The sequence below is a fragment of the Colletes latitarsis genome, chromosome 6 (assembly GCF_051014445.1).
Source record: "Colletes latitarsis isolate SP2378_abdomen chromosome 6, iyColLati1, whole genome shotgun sequence".
Taxonomy (NCBI): domain Eukaryota; kingdom Metazoa; phylum Arthropoda; class Insecta; order Hymenoptera; family Colletidae; genus Colletes; species Colletes latitarsis.
Window position 1 is genome coordinate 22,585,684 of NC_135139.1, and position 21,112 is coordinate 22,606,795.

Consider the following 21,112-nt stretch of genomic DNA (forward strand, 5'->3'; position numbering starts at 1 on the left):
TCTCATATATTGTATAAAGTTCAATTTTCAAAACTTCAAGCCTTTCTCTAAATATTATTAAATCTATTTACACCATTTACTCGAAATCAGTATGTATATTTGTTTTATTTTCAAGCTTATATGCCAGTACAGACAATAATTCTACAAAGAACAATATTATAAGAACTATTCCAAATACAACTAATTCAAATAATTAAATTTATTTGCACACCAGGGTGCATCACCGGTTGACTATACCAAAATGGCTGGAAGTTTGGAGCCATTATAGATTGTTTTTCCTTCCATTTTGTGATTCAACTCTCTTAAACTAGACGCCATTCTTTAGGTCCGTGGTATTACTTAATGTTGCTCAGAATGATTATTTAGTTCAATTATGTTCGATGAAAGCGTCATCTTGATTCGTTTATCTTCAAGTATGTTAAGTTACAAAGCGTTGATGCGTTAATGTAATGGTTATGTTTAATTACACATAAAACAGAGGTAAGAGTATCATTTATCAACATTTCTTTCGAAGTATCGAACTGTGATGAAACTGAACATTTTTTGCGGATCAGAATAAAAATTATTACTCGTTTAAATGGTGTAAGCTATTCGTGATTCTAGTTTAACACGATGCGCCGAAATTTCAAATACTTTCGTTTATTGTTTCGATTGAGATAAACTTTGAGTTATTTTTATAAATGAATATTGATATTCTTTTTTTTTTTAATACTTAATTAAATTATTCTAATATTATTTTTTAATTTAAAAAATTTTCATTTTTCTCATTAATTATGTGAATTAATTATATAAAAATTTATGTTTCATATTATATGACAATATATAAAGTTCAAAAAACATTACTAAAGTACATTTTTTTAGAATTTTCACTCCAACATGTCGATTCCACCATACTTGTTGGGTCCAAATCCATGGGCCACTATGATGGCCCAACAACAAGCTCATGCCCAACTAGCAGCAGCTCAAGCTCATGCTCAGGCAGCTGCCCATGCACAAGCTGCACACCATGCTCATATGCAAGCTATAGCAGGGCCACCATTACCACAAATGCCTAAACAACCTGAAGTTTTATCCGAGGATAAACTTCAAGAGAAAGGTATGCATGAGAAAACACGTAGTTGCATGTAAGAACAGAATTAATTTTATCCTTTCTGTGCGCGCTTCATGTGAATATTATTGCAGCTCAAAAATGGCAACAACTTCAATCAAAAAGATTTGCAGAGAAAAGAAAATTTGGCTTTGTAGATGCTCAGAAAGAGGATATGCCACCAGAACATATTAGAAAAATTATTAGAGACCATGGTGATATGAGCAGTCGCAAGTATAGACACGATAAACGTGTTTATTTAGGGTAATAAAATGTGCACATTTTAAATATTTTATATCATTAATCTGAAGGAAAATAGGAAGTAAGAAAATTTCTAACAATTTTAATTTTTCTATAGAGCACTAAAATATATGCCCCATGCAGTAATGAAACTTCTGGAAAATATGCCAATGCCTTGGGAACAGATTCGAGATGTAAAGGTCTTATATCACATCACAGGTGCAATTACGTTTGTAAATGAAATTCCATGGGTTATAGAACCTGTATATATTGCTCAATGGGGGTGAGAAATGTTTTTATGTTTTTATCATTTATTTTTGTAGAGTATATAGTAAGTAACAACAAGTTTATATATATATTTTCCCTTTTCATGGCATATAGTACAATGTGGATTATGATGAGAAGAGAGAAAAGAGATCGCAGACACTTTAAAAGAATGAGATTTCCACCGTTTGATGATGAGGAACCACCGTTAGATTACGCGGATAATGTTCTAGATGTAGAACCTTTGGAAGCTATTCAGATAGAACTTGATTCTGAGGAAGATGAATCTGTAGCATCTTGGTTTTATGAACATAAACCACTAGTCGGCACTAAGTGAGTATTAAAACTTTTTGACGACTATGATCATTTCTTTTTTTTTAATGTATTGGCTATAATATTCTATAGTAGTATTTCATGATGAATCGCGTAGGGGTCCTGAAATCAACTGACGTGTGAGTTGATGGTTGTAGTAACTTTACAGTCTTGTCCGAGATGAGCACTGTGGGTTGCTATTAACTGGACAAAACGCTATACTGAATTATCTCCTTAGATATTAGAACATATATATTTTTAATATAGACTTCCTTTAATAGTTTATAATATTGCAGGCACGTGAATGGGTCCACCTATAGAAGGTGGAATTTGACTCTACCACAAATGGCGACTTTGTACCGTTTGGCTAATCAATTATTAACAGATTTAGTGGATCAAAACTTCTTTTATCTTTTTGATCCAAAATCATTTTTTACTGCGAAAGCATTAAATATGGCTATACCCGGTGGTCCAAAATTTGAACCACTAGTGAAGGATTCAAACGCAGCCGATGAAGATTGGAACGAATTTAACGATATAAATAAAATTATAATTAGACAACCTATCAGAACAGAGTATCGCATCGCTTTTCCTTATCTGTATAATAATATGCCGCATTTTGTTCATTTATCTTGGTAAGTACTTTACAACGATGAAATGCATTTGTAGGTTATTTTTTTCTTTTGTTGAATATTGTCCACACTAGTTTTGAGACTGGTTTAGTTAGTATATTGTTAGTCTTACTAGCAGCGTGGTAAAGAAAAAATTAGGTGGTGATTGTTATTCGTATCCTTCGCGAAGTATAGAAGGGAACTGCTGAAATCACCTACACTCTTAGTAAATTCGTAAATTTACATAGTAACGTGTAACTATATAGCAATTCGTGTTACAACTTTTCAGTATGTTTGTTTTTGATATATTTACAGGTATCATGCACCAAATGTCGTTTACATAAAAACCGAAGATCCCGATTTACCTGCATTTTATTTTGATCCTCTGATAAATCCTATCTCTCATAGGAATTCATTGAAGGTAAATTTCAGATTTGTAGAATGTCATTAAGTTAATTTGTGTAATTGTTATTGAACTTATGTAACTTATATATATTCGTTACATCTGTTTTTCAGACTGTAGAACCACAAATCGAAGACGACGAAGATTTTATACTTCCCGAAGAAGTACAACCATTCCTTCAAGAAACTCCTTTATATACTGATAACACGGCAAACGGTATAGCTTTGCTATGGGCACCAAGGCCGTTTAATACTCGTTCCGGTAGAACTAGAAGAGCTATTGACATTCCTTTGGTAAAGTCTTGGTATAGAGAGCATTGTCCACCAGGACAACCTGTTAAAGTTCGTGTTAGCTATCAAAAACTGTTGAAATACTTCGTTTTGAATGCTTTAAAGCACAGACCCCCGAAACCACAAAAGAAACGTTACTTATTCCGATCGTTCAAATCAACAAAATTCTTCCAAACCACCACAATAGATTGGGTCGAGGCTGGTCTGCAAGTATGCAGACAAGGATACAATATGTTGAATTTACTTATTCACAGGAAGAATTTGAACTATCTCCATTTAGATTACAATTTCAATTTAAAACCAGTTAAAACGCTCACCACCAAAGAGAGAAAGAAATCTAGATTTGGAAATGCTTTTCACTTGTGTCGTGAAATTCTCCGTTTAACAAAATTGATCATCGACTCCCACGTGCAGTATCGTTTAAATAACGTTGATGCGTTTCAACTTGCGGATGGATTGCAGTACATTTTCGCGCATGTCGGTCAGTTGACTGGAATGTATCGATATAAGTATAAATTAATGAGACAAATCAGAATGTGCAAAGACTTGAAACATTTGATTTATTATCGTTTCAATACGGGTCCTGTCGGAAAAGGCCCTGGTTGTGGATTCTGGGCTCCCGGTTGGAGAGTATGGCTCTTTTTCATGAGAGGAATCACACCATTATTAGAAAGATGGTTAGGAAACTTGCTATCTAGGCAATTCGAAGGTCGACACTCAAAGGGAGTCGCGAAAACCGTAACGAAACAACGAGTAGAATCGCATTTTGACCTTGAATTGAGAGCATCAGTGATGCACGATATCGTGGATATGATGCCGGAGGGAATCAAACAAAATAAAGCTCGAACGATACTTCAACATCTTAGCGAAGCATGGAGATGCTGGAAAGCCAATATTCCTTGGAAGGTACCTGGCTTACCAATTCCCATCGAAAATATGATCCTGCGTTACGTCAAAATGAAGGCCGATTGGTGGACGAACACCGCTCATTACAATCGAGAACGTATTAGGCGCGGAGCAACTGTGGATAAAACTGTTTGTAAAAAAAATCTAGGGCGTCTTACTCGACTCTATCTCAAAGCCGAACAGGAGCGTCAGCATAATTATTTGAAGGATGGACCATACATTTCCCCAGAGGAAGCAGTAGCAATATACACCACGACTGTCCATTGGTTAGAATCCAGGAGGTTTGCTCCTATACCATTTCCACCATTATCTTACAAACACGATACCAAACTGTTGATATTAGCTTTGGAACGTTTGAAGGAAGCGTACAGCGTCAAGTCAAGATTGAATCAAAGTCAACGCGAGGAACTTGGTTTGATAGAACAAGCATACGATAATCCGCATGAAGCATTGTCTAGAATTAAACGGCACCTTCTGACTCAAAGAGCATTTAAAGAGGTGGGAATAGAATTTATGGACCTTTACAGTCACCTGATTCCTGTTTATGATGTCGAACCGCTTGAAAAAATTACAGATGCTTATTTAGATCAATATCTGTGGTACGAAGCGGACAAACGAAGATTGTTTCCGCCATGGGTAAAACCTTCGGATACAGAACCACCTCCTTTGTTAGTTTATAAATGGTGTCAAGGTATTAATAATTTGCAAGATGTTTGGGATGTCAGCGAGGGAGAGTGTAACGTGTTATTGGAATCGAAGTTTGAAAAACTGTATGAAAAAATTGATCTAACGTTGCTAAACAGGCTTCTTAGATTGATTGTTGATCATAACATAGCTGATTATATGACTGCAAAAAATAACGTCGTTATAAATTACAAAGACATGAACCACACGAACAGTTACGGAATAATCAGAGGGCTACAATTCGCATCGTTTATAGCGCAATATTACGGTCTCGTATTAGACTTGCTCGTTCTTGGGTTACAAAGAGCTAGCGAAATGGCCGGCCCTCCTCAAATGCCGAACGATTTCTTGACTTTCCAAGATGTGGCTTCCGAAACGGCACATCCTATCAGATTGTATTGTAGATACGTAGATAGGATACATTTATTTTTGAGATTTTCTGCCGACGAAGCAAGAGATTTAATCCAAAGATACTTGACGGAGCATCCGGACCCCAATAATGAAAATATTGTTGGTTATAATAATAAAAAATGTTGGCCTCGCGATGCTCGAATGCGACTTATGAAGCACGATGTTAATTTGGGTCGTGCAGTATTTTGGGATATTAAAAACCGTCTGCCCCGTTCTACAACTACGATACAATGGGAAAATAGTTTTGTCAGCGTCTACAGCAAAGATAATCCTAACTTACTGTTCAATATGAGCGGATTCGAGTGCAGAATTTTACCGAAATGCAGAACCACGCATGAAGAATTTACGCATAGGGATGGCGTGTGGAATTTGCAAAATGAAATTACAAAGGAAAGAACGGCTCAGTGTTTCTTGAGAGTCGACGACGAAAGTTTACAACGGTTCCACAACAGAGTTAGACAAATTCTCATGGCTTCTGGTTCCACGACATTCACCAAGATCGTTAACAAATGGAATACAGCTTTGATCGGACTGATGACATATTTCCGCGAAGCAGTTGTAAACACGCAAGAATTATTAGATTTATTGGTTAAGTGTGAAAATAAAATTCAAACACGTATTAAGATCGGGCTAAATTCGAAAATGCCGTCACGATTTCCGCCGGTGGTGTTTTATACGCCGAAAGAACTGGGTGGACTTGGTATGCTTTCGATGGGGCATGTACTCATACCTCAGGTAAGTCACCGTTTCTAGATAGATGTATTACTAGATATGATCATATTCAACGTATACGTACAAACAGAAATCATTATTCTTCAGTCGGATTTGAGATGGTCGAAACAGACTGATGTTGGTATCACACATTTCCGTTCTGGTATGAGTCACGACGAGGATCAACTGATTCCAAATTTATATCGATATATTCAACCGTGGGAATCGGAATTTATCGATTCGCAACGAGTATGGGCTGAATACGCGTTAAAGCGTCAAGAAGCTAATGCACAAAATCGTAGGCTCACTTTGGAAGATCTCGAAGACAGTTGGGATCGTGGTATTCCTAGAATAAACACACTATTCCAAAAAGACAGACACACCCTCGCTTACGACAAGGGTTGGAGAATACGTACAGAATTTAAGCAGTATCAGGTAATAATACTTATGGCAATTTTAGAAGACGCGTTTCGCCACAATTTAGCTTATAAGTTTTCAATAGGATTCAGATCAAAGATTATATTATCGCATTACCTAGGTCTTGAAACAAAATCCATTCTGGTGGACGCATCAACGTCACGATGGTAAATTATGGAACTTGAACAATTATAGAACAGATATGATTCAAGCTCTTGGTGGTGTAGAAGGTATTTTGGAGCATACACTTTTCAAAGGAACATACTTTCCAACTTGGGAAGGTCTTTTCTGGTAAGAAGTTTTTATATTTGACAATTAAGCTGGAAGTAAGTACAATGAGAATGACACTTAATAAATCGCTGCTTTTTTTTTTTTGTTCATATTAGGGAGAAAGCATCTGGATTCGAAGAATCTATGAAATACAAAAAGTTAACTAACGCTCAAAGGTCGGGTTTGAATCAAATTCCAAATCGGCGATTTACGCTTTGGTGGTCTCCAACTATTAATAGAGCAAACGTATACGTTGGTTTCCAGGTAAAATAGATATTCTGTTTCACCAATAAATTGTAACTCCGGTTAATTTCTTTCTCCTCAACATAGTTGTATAATTGTCTATTTTTGTCAATTATTAGGTACAACTGGATTTGACAGGAATATTTATGCATGGCAAAATTCCGACCCTAAAGATTTCATTGATTCAAATTTTCCGTGCGCATTTATGGCAAAAGGTGCATGAATCGATCGTGATGGATCTTTGCCAAGTTTTCGATCAAGAATTGGACGCGCTAGAAATTGAAACTGTCCAAAAGGAGACGATACATCCTAGAAAATCGTACAAAATGAATTCTTCTTGTGCGGATATTTTGTTGTTTTCTGCTTATAAATGGAACGTTTCTAGGCCGTCCTTGCTTGCGGATTCGAAGTAAGTATTGATTTTTATATGCCTAATTTGCGTTGTTATATACGAAGGCAAATTTTGTTTTATAATAATACTTTCTAATCCTTTAAACAGAGATCTCATGGATAACACTACAACGCAAAAATATTGGATAGACGTACAACTTCGATGGGGAGATTACGATTCTCATGACATCGAAAGATACGCTAGAGCTAAATTCTTGGATTACACAACGGATAATATGTCCATCTATCCATCACCAACTGGATTACTAATTGCAATTGATTTGGCATATAATTTACATAGGTACATATTTAGATATTTTAGTGATATTTTTTTTTTGATTCTGTAATATATTCAATGACTATTTGTTAATGTTTAAATTTTGTTTGTCAGTGCATACGGCAATTGGTTCCCAGGATGTAAGCCTCTCATACAACAAGCAATGGCGAAGATAATGAAGGCAAATCCGGCTTTATATGTGTTGCGAGAACGCATTAGAAAAGCGTTGCAACTTTATTCGTCGGAGCCTACGGAACCGTACCTATCTTCACAGAATTACGGCGAACTATTTTCGAATCAAATTATCTGGTACGTGTGTCATTTTTTTTACATTCGTTCATAAAAAAAAGCAGGCACATTCAAAGCGGATTGCAAATGAACTATTTTTTGTTAGGTTCGTCGACGATACCAATGTTTACCGTGTTACAATCCATAAAACGTTTGAGGGCAATTTAACCACGAAACCTATAAATGGAGCTATTTTTATTTTTAATCCTCGAACTGGTCAACTATTTTTAAAAATCATTCATACTTCTGTTTGGGCTGGTCAAAAGCGTTTGGGTCAGGTACATAAATTACATTCAATCGTTTCGAACGAAGCGTATTCATAAAACTGTCAATTCACAATCAGCATCGTTCGATTATAGTTGGCGAAATGGAAAACCGCCGAAGAAGTGGCTGCGCTTATTCGATCTTTACCAGTCGAAGAGCAACCTAAACAAATTATTGTAACTAGGAAAGGAATGTTAGATCCTTTGGAAGTACATTTACTTGATTTTCCTAATATCGTTATCAAGGGATCGGAGCTTCAGTTACCGTTTCAAGCTTGTTTGAAAGTTGAGAAATTTGGCGATTTAATTTTGAAAGCAACTGAACCTCAAATGGTGTTGTTCAATTTGTATGACGATTGGTTGAAAACCATTTCTTCGTATACGGTAATTTGCTATTTGCGTTTCCCTCTTTTCTTTCTTTTTTATATATTGTGTAATTGCTTAAATTTGCAAATTCGCGATTTTCACAGGCATTCTCGCGTTTAATTCTTATTCTTCGCGCGTTACACGTCAATACTGAAAGAACAAAAGTTGTCTTAAAACCTGATAAGACAACCATAACGGAACCTCATCATATATGGCCATCTTTGACGGATGATGAATGGATTAAAGTCGAAGTACAGTTAAAAGATCTTATACTAGCCGATTACGGTAAAAAGAACAAGTACGTTCCGAAATGATATTTCTAAGTGTAAATATATACTGCGAAACGTGTACCTGTTGTTAACCAAATTGTTGGTTTGTAGTGTAAATGTCGCGTCGTTAACTCAATCGGAGATCCGAGATATCATTCTGGGCATGGAAATTAGTGCACCGTCCGCTCAACGTCAACAAATCGCTGAAATAGAAAAGCAAACGAAGGAGCAGTCACAGCTTACAGCGACGACTACTAGAACGGTTAACAAACACGGCGATGAAATTATTACTGCAACAACTTCCAATTATGAAACGCAGACGTTCAGTTCTAAAACCGAGTGGCGGGTGAGAGCGATTTCAGCAACAAATTTGCATCTGAGGACCAACCATATTTACGTGTCGTCCGATGACATAAAAGAGACCGGTTATACTTACATATTGCCAAAGAACGTTCTCAAGAAATTCGTTACCATTTCCGACTTACGTGCCCAGGTATGTGCACACATTATAGAATTTGTATATATTTAATTTAAGTTCCTTTTTTATTTCGATTTGTTATTGCTATAGATCGCGGGATATTTATATGGTATTAGCCCACCAGACAATCCTCAGGTTAAGGAAATCAGATGTATAGTTATGGCTCCGCAATGGGGAACGCATCAAACTGTTCATTTGCCTAACACACTTCCGAATCATCAATATCTCAAAGAAATGGAACCTCTCGGTTGGATACATACTCAACCTAATGAATTGCCACAATTATCACCACAAGTACGATATATTTACAATACATAATTATTGGCCTCTTGTTAGTATACAATTTGTTACTCACCTTATTGTACGTATTAGGATATATCCACGCACGCACGGATAATGGCGGAAAATCCTATCTGGGATGGAGAAAAGACTATCGTCATTACTTGCAGTTTTACGCCAGGATCTTGTTCACTTACAGCCTATAAGTTGACACCAAGGTTTGTGTTTCTTGCTCCGTAGATCAGTTACGCGCATTATCAAATTTTATTCTATGGATGCTTTATTTTTCTTATGTGTTTGCTTGCCTTTTCAGTGGTTTCGAATGGGGGAAACAAAATACCGACAAAGGAAACAACCCTAAAGGTTATTTACCGAGTCATTACGAAAAAGTGCAAATGCTGTTGTCCGATCGTTTTCTCGGTTTCTTTATGGTCCCAAGTCAAGGATCTTGGAATTATAATTTTATGGGTAAGGCTGCTAGTACAAACTACATTTTATCGATGCGTGTATGATTTACGTGAATAAAGTTTAATTATTTTTCTTAATAATTGTAGGCGTAAGACACGATCCGAATATGAAATATGAACTTCAGTTGGCAAACCCGAAAGAATTTTATCACGAGATTCATCGACCTGCTCACTTTTTAAACTTTTCGAGTTTGGAGGATGGCGATGGTGTCGGAGCTGACCGAGAAGATGTATATGCTTAAAGAAGACAAGCAAAGAGGAATGAAAAGAAATCGATCAATCTGTATTTTAACACTTTCATAAGATTCCAATAAGACTAATTCACTTCGAAGGTTAGTTATAACATAATCCAATAATGTTTAATCGAAGATCGAAACTTTGTTTTCAAATATGAAATATTTGCACTTGTATATACACGAACTGAGAACATGCGACTTACCGAACGTTGTAAAAGATAAAGTTTCTTAAGAAATTGACAAGCGCATGAATCCAGATTGCTCCGTGATACAATATGTTTAGTGATTTTTTACCTTCGAGGAACATACTTTGCACACGTGTGGCGTGATTATATCTCGATATAATCATATGCTCGTTCGGTAAGTCGCGTATGTGTAATTTTTAGTTAACAGGTTGATTAGTATTATGTTAGGCGTAAACTTCGTGTTTGTACTATACTTTAATATCATTTTAGAATAAAAAATACATAATTTATACACATACGTATTATAAGGGAAATGTACAAAATTTTCACATATTTGACCTCGTAAGAATAGCAAATAACATACACTTCAAAATACATTCGGCGACATGCTTAAATTATTCCCTTAGCATACAACACTACTTGCTGAACTTTCCGATGCATAGATTCGAGCTTTGAATATTAAATTACAAACATGGAAAAGAAGAGCATGATTATAAGGGCTCTACGATTAAATATTTATCACGGACACGGTTTGTCCTGAAATCTCTGATAACGTTTGATTCTTTTTCGATATCCCACAAATTGTTATGTTGTACTATTTGTAATCGTACAGCGCAAAGTTTAATTTAAGTTTCTTGGGTAGATACGAATAATTGCTTATATGTAAATTGAAAGGTTACGACGATAACGAGAAGACGGCACAGCGTGTTTACATACCCACTCTTGTTGAGGTCCGCTGACTCACAGGCATTAGTCGAAAACGGTGACGAAGATCGGTGACAGCCAATCAGCTGACTGCAGCAAGAGTGGGGATGTAAACACGCTGTGCCTTCTTCTTGTAGAAGAACGGTACCACCATTTTTCCATAAAATCGTAGCGAAGGATATCGCGCTTTGAAATTAAGAAAACGCACGAAAGCGATGATCAAATTACACAGTATCTTATGCAATTGGGAAAAGTTATATCTCTAAAACAGTTAAGAGATCCAAAAAGAAATATCATAAGGCAAAATAAAATGGCGTCGAACGATGCGGATGACATATTTTTGTATCTGTAACCATTTTAGAGATAGCTTTTCCCAGTTGCGTGGGACATTATCACACCAACAATGGATAAATTAATCGAGGGATTATGGTAAAATGCGTTAAGCGCAATCGTTCTTATCGAACGTTGGTCTACCTGTACGCGAAGATTCGCTCACATAAAGATTTAATTTTTCCTGAAGCGGTGCTGCCGATGTAGTGCAGGTACGAGAAGCAGAACTATGATACGCGCTGCGAGTTGAATTTCTCGAAAGGACGTTAGTGTCACGGCAACCAAATCTTTTCAGGAGAAGCCGTTTGATTTTATCCTTCCAAACGAAGATCAAGAAAATGATAACACCTTGCAAGGTATTTGTCAGATCGGTTAGATACCAAATGTAGGCCGGTGAATTGTTGAACAGCCAGGATACTACTTCCATTGACCAATTGATGCCCATTACAATGAACAGTTTCAGGTAGAGATTGAACCTGAAAAATTCCGAACGTAAAGTAAAAATGAGCGTACTTATAAATATTACGGATGCAGCAGATTTCAGCAGGTGAAATTTTTAACGTTTATCGAGTACTTTTTAAAAATAATTAGCAAGTAATTTCAAGAATGTTAATTTTTCAACCCATGTGTACTAGGGATCTTTTCTTCCATTTGGCGAGTACTATCTGTACTGAGACCCTTCTTTTTAACTCGCTGTATAAATATAAGAGGTAAGTGATGGTTGACTGGAATGTGAAACACAACCATGTGACCATACGCGAGATAGGGGCCGGATGGGTATATTTGCTACTTTAGAGGAACTCGTCATTATGAAAACAAATCAAGGCATGGGAAAGTATTCGTTTGACTCGTTCTATGAGAAGATCCAAAAATAATTTTGCCGTCACAAACTTAGTTACAATAAGAGTAGCGCGCTCGTATTACGGATGGTGTCTTTCGAATTATTACATACCAGGCTCAGGGGTATTGAATTAATCGTTTCGATTATTTTCTTTGCAGAATCCTATACTTAAAATCCTATTACAATTTTCTACTAAAATAGAAGCCTATACTTGGTCGGATAATTAAATGAAAGAGAAACGTACCACTGTTTGTTGTCGTCGTGGCGTCTACTGTCTACGCCTTTGAATTGATGAGCCATGTCTTGTTTGTGTTGTACGATCTTCAATGCAGTCGAGACGAAAAGACATATGTTACATATGACCGTAACGCCCATAGGTCCGTAAAAGTATATCGCCTTCGCTTCGTTCGCTGAAATTCAATAACGATAACAATTATTATTGACAACTGAGAACACCCATAAAAAGTACAATTTGTTCAAATATTTCTATCCATGTAGTCTAATAGCTGGCACGTCCGACTATACAAATTTTACAGTCGTTTTATTACCACTACTACTGCGGTTTTATACATGCCTATTCCGATCAAAAGGTGAGAGAGAATATAGAGGATCTCTTTAGAGAGAATCTCTTTTGAGAGAGAAAATATAGGGAATATTAAGCCTTGGACGATTTCGTTCGATTTTCTTGGAAATGGGTTGCATTGAATGATATTTATTTTTCTTTTCTTTGTTAATTCACAAAAATTACTTCGAAAATAATAGTTCAAAGTAAAATATCCTCTTAACGTTTATCGAATCGAATAACGATAACGTTGTTATCGTTATCATTTTCCTGCAAACAGGCGAGATTCAACATGCAATTTAACGTATAAATTCGAATCTCTGTATCGATGCAGGAAGATAACGAAGGTTTGTTAGAACTTGTAAAACTCAGTCTTAACACTTTAATGGCCGCACGTATCACGCGAAGACCGTTGTCCGTCACCAGTGATATTGTAGACCAAAGTGAGATACACGAAGATGCTAGGAATATTATTATAAGGAATTATAAATGTAACTTCACAAACGCAATAAGTTGAATGTATGATGAAATGGTGACTGATACAGTAGATTACGCACACGTGACAGTGGCTAACGTCTGCTAGCTCGCAAAATCACGTATACGTGACAGTGGCCGTCAAAGTGTTAATACGACTAGGCGAAATGAATATCGATGCTTCGTGTAGGTAGGGTTGGGGAAATTTTATTTTCGAAGAACGAATAAAAATTTTTAGATTCATTCGTAAACGAGCTTTTCACCGCAGTTTCGCACTTTCTGGATATCGATTTCAAAACATTGCTTCGAAAGAATCTAAAGAACAACGTAAAAAAGTAGACGAATTTTGAAACTCATCGGAGCTAAAAATTTGTTTACAGTGTGATTTTACATGTTGCGAATCATTTATATGATATAGGGTAGGTTTCGATTACATGACTTACTTGTGAACCAGCAGCTCTGTTCTCCGAATTGCGGTCGAATAAAATGATCCGGAATATTGGGAACAAAATCCATAATGATGCAGACTCCGGTGAGAAGGGATGCGCAACCCCAAGCGTAGATCGAGTATATTATAAATTTCTTGCGCTCCCTTTGTTTTACGCTACCTTGTAATGACCGAAAACCTCTGAAAATAAGTATCGTTATGTTACGGGTTCTCATTAATTTACTTTTTCTATTTTACTTTCATGCGACTCGACTGGATTCAATGCGCCCCAAGAATACGCGGTAATTGTGGTTTCCACGTGAATCGATTTGTAAAAACCGAATGAAATATTCTTTTGTTTGGTGAATATTTTGATATCTTCGTTAAAGTTAGGGCACAGTAAGTTATTTTCCACTACAATGAACGATGAATGCGAAACAAGACGTGTGTATTCAAAATATTGCGCTACGTCAACCTGCACCCCATTTACGCCTAGTGTATGGGTACATGACACACGCGAACGGTCACACCCTTACTTATAGCGCGTACATATCTACTTACATGTTTATACAAAAAAGGGCTTGGCAAAATGAACGTACAGTTGAAACAACAGTATCATCGTATTAATGATTATGCCCATACATTATACCCCGTACGTGAACGTGCTATTACTTTCCGTGCGACGTTCTCACGCGATTCCATGAAACATTGCTCTATTCGTGGAACGCTTAAAAATACCGGTAAACTTGGGTGTAGTGCACGAACTCTAACTCGAACTCGGGAAAACCGATCGACGAATATTTTTAAAAGTGTAATATTTACGCAAACTTTTGAACGCCGAAACGATTTCTACACAGCGTAGTATAATTCTATCGTGCCAAGTATCGACGGATCAAAATCGAATTATCTACAAACGAAATATTCCTTACGCGTAAAACTTTTCTTTTCCCCAGATTATACGTTCGCATGGAACCGACCTCGGCACCGGCAACGCGGGCGAAGTCAGCATCGAAGCGAAGACCGTTTCTCGGCATTCAAGATTTGTTTAGACGATACGTCACGATTTGTTTGCTGTACACCTGGCGTTCTATAGATACTTAAGTAGATCTGAAACTTTTATAACAATTCGTTGGACCAAAGACGCGTTACGCAACGATGTTCGAAGAACGTTTGCTCTGATTGTTCCAACGATACATCAAGCGATACGTTCTTTCACGCAACGATAATTTATTCTGTCGAACCAATATTTGGAACGACAATATTAGGGTCCATGCGGATGAAAACGCGCCGCGATAAAACGAAGGAGATATTTCACGTAAGATTTACCGCGAACGAGTTTATTTGGCTAATGGTTTTCACGTAAATCGCTCGTATTTTCTTTTTGCAAGACGAACGCTGCGAATTATCGTTATTCGGGTATTATAAAATATTGATTTATCGTCTAAACGTAGTTTTTCGAACAGTATAACGATATCCATCGTATGACAACATTCAGAAAATAATATAGGAGGGAATACTTTGTGTACAGAATCTAGATTACGTTTGTTCAAGTCCTTTGTCAATAAATTCTGTCAGTGATGCTATCGTTTGATTCGTCGAGTCGAGTCAAGAGATATTACCGTCTCTTATACACGCGCTAAATAGCACTCTGGGAGAGCCGTTTGCTTCGTGGACCGATCGAAATTAATTTAAGAATGTTTGCAGAGTATACACGTGCCGTCACGAACCGGATATTAATTCGCGTTCTATCGCAATCAATTTTCCTCGATGTTTGTCAACTATCAAATTTCTCTTCTTCGAGCAGAAGATTAATGGGTAGCATTTAATGCGCGTTCGCGATGCGCCGCGGGAAAGAAATTTTTAATGGCTTGATTAGCAGGGGAGCTAGCTACCACGCATTCTCGATTGACGAGAGAAATTGGCGACGGTTAACGCGCTTCTGGAGACCGGAACACAGTAATATAGTGATTCCTTACCCCAGCCTTACTTTGTCGTTAACAGCCCATTGACTTAATTAAATCGATATTTATCATTTTAGGTAATACTCACTTTTATGTACTTTACGTAAACAAAATTCGTATTGTTACCTAAAGATTAAGAGGATATATTTTACTGTAAACCTCTAAAAAAATCGATTCTTATTTCTTACATTTTTTGAAGAACAAGGATTTTTTAAATTCCTTGTTTCTTTCGTATTTTTATAGTTTGCGAAAATTATAAAAACCATTTAAAAAATTCGATAATTGAGCCGAAAAATCGTAAGGGCACGAAGCAACATAGAAACAAGTAGATAAAACGTTCGACTGGCTTACCCAAATGTCCACCAAATATCGAAGCACATGACGTTCAGCCAGAAAAAGCTAGCCAAGAACGAGAAATGGATGATGAAAGCTGAAACAGAGTACCATAAAAATTATATCAACGATTTTCGTTTTGCGTACAGTTGCGTTTACGCGTAATATTTATTTGTTTATTCGTTACAGGCGCAGAACCATTTCATGTGTAAAAACTAAATAAAGCGAAGAGAGAACACATATACAGGGTGTTAAAAAAACCATTCAATATTTATATGGTATATAGGATACACTGTACTGTGTAAATAAGCTTTAGTAAACATAGGTCGAAAGGTCAACCGTTTCTGAGATATGAACATTTTTGTTTGCTAGTATCATAATTGACTTACTTGCCTCCATCGCATGCAATGTTTACTTTAGTGTTTATAAACTTCTTGGTAAATACATTACCACAGTACTTGGATGATATGCCTTTGGCAGAAAGATTATCGATATGGTACATGCATGATGGAGCACCACCTCATTTTGTGCGTAATGTGAGAGACCATTTAAACATGGTGTTCGGTCAAAGGTGGATCGGACGTGGTGGACCAGTTGCACGGCCTCCTCGATCCCCCGATTTAAGCCCTTTGGACTTCTTTTTATGGGGATATTTAAAAAGCCTAGTGTATTCCTCGCCGATAAATGACCAAAAAATACCAAAGCTTTTTTACGCGGTACAATGTATCCTATATACCTTATAAATATTGAATGGTTTTTTTTTTAACACCCTCTGTAGATACATAGACACAAGACATAGAGGTTTATTTTTTCACTGAAAAGTAAAAAGATCGCAAAATTGTAGTATATGCGTAACAAGGCCAATAGCAAAAGAAAAAGAAAAGAAAGAAGTACTGCGCTCAAGATGGTCCCCCAGTTAAGTTTCCGAATGAATGACAACGAAGTAACATAATATGCTTAGTTTTTTTTTTTTCATTTCGCTCCCTTTAGATTTATTTTCGAAAACGTTGATCGTCTCGATCGCTGTAAAAAGTACCGTGCAACGTGTACCGAATGCGATGCAGACGGCGTTCGAGATCCGCTCTTGCGGCGTGATTTGTATGGTCGCGAGCATCACGTAGGCAACCAGCAGCGAACCAACGTATCCACGCAGCGTGAGTCCGTGCATGTTCTTCAGTTCAGGTATCATCGTATAGACCAGAAAGGTGGCAAACAGGAACGGTGCCGACACGATCAATCCCACAGGAAACGCGATCGTAACGTTCTCGTTATCCTCGTCGTCGAAACAGAGGACCACGTTATACGCGTCGCTATCGACGATACCGAAACAATACTCTGTCTGCTCTATGATGTGATTCTCTGTCTGCTTGTAGATCGTGCCATTGTCGAGAAACATGAAAGCGTCGGTGGGATACTTGTCCGGGTTGAGATTGTACGCTTCACGGTTTTCGCAAGGATCCCGAATGTAAAAGTCAAGTTCGTCCCGATCTGGCATTTCAGCGAGCAACGCGAAGCTGTTAGAATCGTAAATTGGCGGGAAGTGAAAGATGCCATTCGCCTGGATGCATCCGTTATGAGATACTCGCATACCGAGCGGGCAACACAGGGGAACGAGGACCCGGTTTGAAATTTTCGTTTTGGCAACATTTGAATGATTACCACGAACGAGTATCAACGTGTTCTCCGTAGTTTTCTCTGCGTTATCGAGTAAAGCACTGAAATATTTGCTCGTTGTATTTTGACCGGCACCGTCATGGCGTCGCACATCGTCCACGAGACTGTCCGACTCTACACTCGCGGTGATCGTTTCAACGATCGAATACTCGATCCTAGTAAAATTGTAAGACCGCTGGTCTACATGCGGCGAGGATGTTACGTCTGTCGCGAATACCGATCGCACCGATAGTAACCAGATCGTAAGAATCGTTATCCGACTGTGATCGACACTGAACATCTTGGTAGGTGCGTTCGTCTAAGCCAACTACTTTATCGCGTGTCGTCCGGATTCTTTGCAACCGCACGCATTATCGCGTTACACGGAAACGGTCGGATGATTGGAAACGTCTACGCAACCAGTTACTACCAAAGTAACAATTTTAGAAACTCTGTATACGTGGATCATTACGGACGAAACACTGTTACTTTGTGCTTGTCTGCTCTCTTTTTAACCATCGGACTGTCTATACACGTGTTGCAGGTGTTGAAAGAAATTAATTGTATATGCGGCGATCGTTCGCAAACGGTTGAAATCTAACGTAAATCCCTTGTATGTTGTATTTCCGCGAATGCAAACTCGGGAATCTTCCTCCTTCCATGAAAATGTACTCTTTTATATAACCATAGACTTTCCGAACGAGATTTTCCATCGCAAGAAAAGTTTGCAAGTGTCCGGCAGATAATTATTTCAAGCTACATATACAGTCTCGTTTGGAACCGAATCGCTTCGAATCGGATGAAACGAGTTCGGTACCTCGTGCCTCATTAGCACGCGAATGCACAGGGTTTCAAACTTTCAGGATCGTCGTTTTGTCGTTACGCGACTGGTAACAATGTTTAATCTGCGAACCATGATTCACCGTATTTCACCATGTCTCGGCCATTTTTATGAGGATGTGACGAACGAAACGACGATACTTGTTCCGGAGAATATCCTTTCTCCTTTCCCCGTATCCGACCATTTTCGAACGTTGTCTCTTGAAAGTACGATACCGAATCGATAAAAATGGTCGATCGAACGGCGAATATAACGCGCAAACAGGCATAAAGGACGCTCCAAAAGAAGCCAACGTCTTTGCGTATCGACGATCGACGCAATACTAACTTGTAAGCATTCCATGCTACGATCGTTTGTGCGGTTCGTTCATTCTCACTAGAAAACCGGTATCTCTGGTTCCCAGTACAAGTGCGTGAATCCTCGCGGGCGCGCTCACGTTTTACCGCGTAACTGTACAAAATCGAAACCGAGAAAAAGCAAGAGAGCAAATAAATTTTCGAGCGTACGTAATTTACGCTCGTTGCAAGCTTTTTACAAATTCTGTAGAGAAGCGTACGCGTACATTTGGATCGTATATTTCCTGCTTGTTTTCATTCACGTCGCGTGTGAAACCCACGAGTTGCCAGCGAACGGGTTGGCTCTTCGTTATGGTTACCGGTGGGTTTCGAATCTTATTATACGCTGTAATACAGTTCTAATATAGATTACAAGATAAGAATTAATCATGCTAAAAGTTTCTTCAAATATCAAATTATAGTTAACTCCTGACGAATATAAGAATATTCAGTAAAAGTACAAAAGGGCAACGTTGTTTCGATTCGTTTTCTTATCTACTATATGTACATACGAACACAGAGATTGGCATCTCAGGCAAGCGAGAAACGTAAAAAAGGAGCATCGAGGGGCTTGGCGAATCGAATCGTGAACCGATAAGATGATTTCCTTGTGATGCAAGGTTGCCTCGATTTTCGTACGTATGTATCTCTATCACAACTATCCTCGTTACTTTTTAACCCGAGAAAACCATTTTCGACAGTTGCGAGGTAAAAAGAAACGCAAAGAGCAAGGGAAAGAGCAAAGAAAGAAGCAACAGTAACAAGATAGCGAAGAAACGATGGAGAAGGAAACATCGACGAAAGCAAGGCAGAAAGATCGTAAGCGCGGTGCTTACCTATCGCCGAGCAGAGACCAAACGCAATGTAAAACAATTTGACCATCATGAGGAAACTGTACGCGGAAAGGAGACAGGCAACATAACACATTAATGTCTTCCCATAGAGATTTCTCAGCTCCGGAATGATCGCGTACACCAGAAACGTAGCGAGAAAGAACGGAATGGAGATTATGATGCCAACTCTATGTACTTGCTCGTTCGGAGAACCGTCTAATGACAAGCAAACGATAGCGACGATCTGTTCGAAAGATTCGTTCCACTCGAGGCAGTAAGACCCTGGTGGAAACATATTCAACAAAGTTCGAAGCGTGCCGTTCCGTTCAAGAACAAATGCATCGTCCTTGAAGGTCTCCGGTTCGAGCACGGACTTGAACTTGTTCTCAGGACACGACATATCTTCTACAAGAGTGAACATCTCGCCAATGTTGGAGATCGATTGGATCTCGGGGGCCAGCTGAGACCGCTCGAGGACGAGATCATGACCGAGCAGCCCGTTCGGTAGTTGTTTGCAAATCGGCCGATCACCCGCTCCCAGCGCCTCGTTACGTCGGCAACACTTTTTTAGGCACGTTTGCAGTTTACACGCGCACCCGTACGTCTCGTTCTCAAAGACCCGATAAAATTCAACCGGGTATACCAGGTGGTTGTGCACTAAACTTTCGTTCTCGAAGCTGACGGTTTTATTTCGTTCCAAAATAATTCCAGGAAACGGTTGACAAAAAGAATCTCTCTTTGTTGCTATTTCTCCTTCGGTTCCCGCGGAACCGAGCCAGTATACAAGAGTTAACAAAATTACACGAATTACAGTACGGACCCGCATCATGAGATTCATCCGCCTCTTTAAATACGTTAAAAACTACGTTTCTTTCGTTTTTCGCGTTTACTCGACAATTCGAAACGTTCTTAAAATTTTCGTCGGATTGTCTCTACGTTTATCATGGTGCCGCGTCAACGATCGAAGGGTCTTCGGTCGCTGTATACCCAGTGAATCGCGACGAATAACTCAAGACGGCTCGGGACTGACTGCCCTCCGAATTTTTCGATCGTACTTGGTTGCCGCGTGCGCAAATACAGTATCAACGCCACCCGCCAAGCCTATTTACGGCTACGGAATAGCTTCCGTCGGCCGACTAACAACCCTTTCTGACTCTCTTGTACCGTTCGTCGATCACGATAAAAGCACAAACGAGATATGCGAGTAGACCTTATCATACACCGATACACTTTATGGATTTTCATGACCCAACTGAGGTATACGTATACCTCGTCTGTGATTTTAGCGTCCTCTTCTCATGGATGGTGGTCAGTTGAGAAACTATTCACTGAATTCATTTCTGAATCTGTTGATAACGTTGTGAATGACACGAAAATGATAATGGGGTTTCGAGACCCCATAAAAATGAGCCGAAAAAATACATTGGGTGAAACATCTACTCGTATACCTCGTCTTTGACAATACTCTAG

The 21,112-nt window shown here is 38.3% G+C and overlaps 2 protein-coding genes across 3 annotated transcripts; one reads left to right on the forward strand and one right to left on the reverse strand.

Moving 5' to 3' along the window:
- The first annotated feature begins 257 nt into the window (after positions 1–257).
- Prp8 (pre-mRNA processing factor 8) lies at positions 258–10,641 on the forward strand. The gene is made up of 22 exons (XM_076766017.1): positions 258–480; positions 862–1,096; positions 1,183–1,351; positions 1,446–1,610; positions 1,709–1,924; positions 2,200–2,538; positions 2,830–2,935; positions 3,031–5,943; positions 6,028–6,354; positions 6,458–6,627; positions 6,723–6,870; positions 6,969–7,258; positions 7,349–7,540; positions 7,631–7,825; positions 7,911–8,082; positions 8,164–8,451; positions 8,538–8,731; positions 8,814–9,195; positions 9,271–9,474; positions 9,553–9,677; positions 9,773–9,927; positions 10,014–10,641. The coding sequence occupies exons 2-22, from the start codon at positions 877–879 to the stop codon at positions 10,166–10,168; spliced, it is 7,125 nt and encodes a 2,374-aa protein (XP_076622132.1). The 5' UTR covers positions 258–480; positions 862–876; the 3' UTR covers positions 10,169–10,641.
- On the reverse strand, positions 10,642–20,733 carry LOC143342302 (G-protein coupled receptor Mth2). 2 transcript variants are annotated; one of them, XM_076766018.1, is made up of 5 exons: positions 17,031–18,777; positions 15,999–16,077; positions 13,703–13,887; positions 12,468–12,633; positions 10,642–11,858 (listed from the first exon to the last, which is right to left on the reverse strand). In XM_076766018.1, the coding sequence occupies exons 1-5, from the start codon at positions 17,932–17,934 to the stop codon at positions 11,492–11,494; spliced, it is 1,701 nt and encodes a 566-aa protein (XP_076622133.1). In that variant the 5' UTR covers positions 17,935–18,777; the 3' UTR covers positions 10,642–11,491. The 2 variants fall into 2 exon arrangements, with proteins under 2 accessions (XP_076622133.1, XP_076622134.1); XM_076766019.1 differs by lacking the exon at positions 17,031–18,777 and adding an exon at positions 19,646–20,733 and having other exon boundaries at positions 10,791–11,858.
- Between the last annotated feature and the right edge of the window lie 379 nt (positions 20,734–21,112).

Bases quoted from the DNA above. Each gene is read 5' to 3' on its own strand.
- Prp8 (XM_076766017.1), top strand. From the start codon at position 877: ATGTCGATTCCACCATACTTGTTGGGTCCAAATCCATGGGCCACTATG. The intron at 8,452-8,537 runs GTAATTTGCTAT...CGATTTTCACAG, and splicing joins AAACCATTTCTTCGTATACG to GCATTCTCGCGTTTAATTCT. The intron at 9,678-9,772 runs GTTTGTGTTTCT...TTGCCTTTTCAG, and splicing joins GCCTATAAGTTGACACCAAG to TGGTTTCGAATGGGGGAAAC.
- LOC143342302 (XM_076766018.1), bottom strand. From the start codon at position 17,934: ATGTTCAGTGTCGATCACAGTCGGATAACGATTCTTACGATCTGGTTA. The intron at 12,634-13,702 runs GTAAGTCATGTA...ATTGAATTTCAG, and splicing joins ACAGAGCTGCTGGTTCACAA to CGAACGAAGCGAAGGCGATA. The intron at 11,859-12,467 runs GTACGTTTCTCT...GGAATTTTTCAG, and splicing joins CACGACGACAACAAACAGTG to GTTCAATCTCTACCTGAAAC.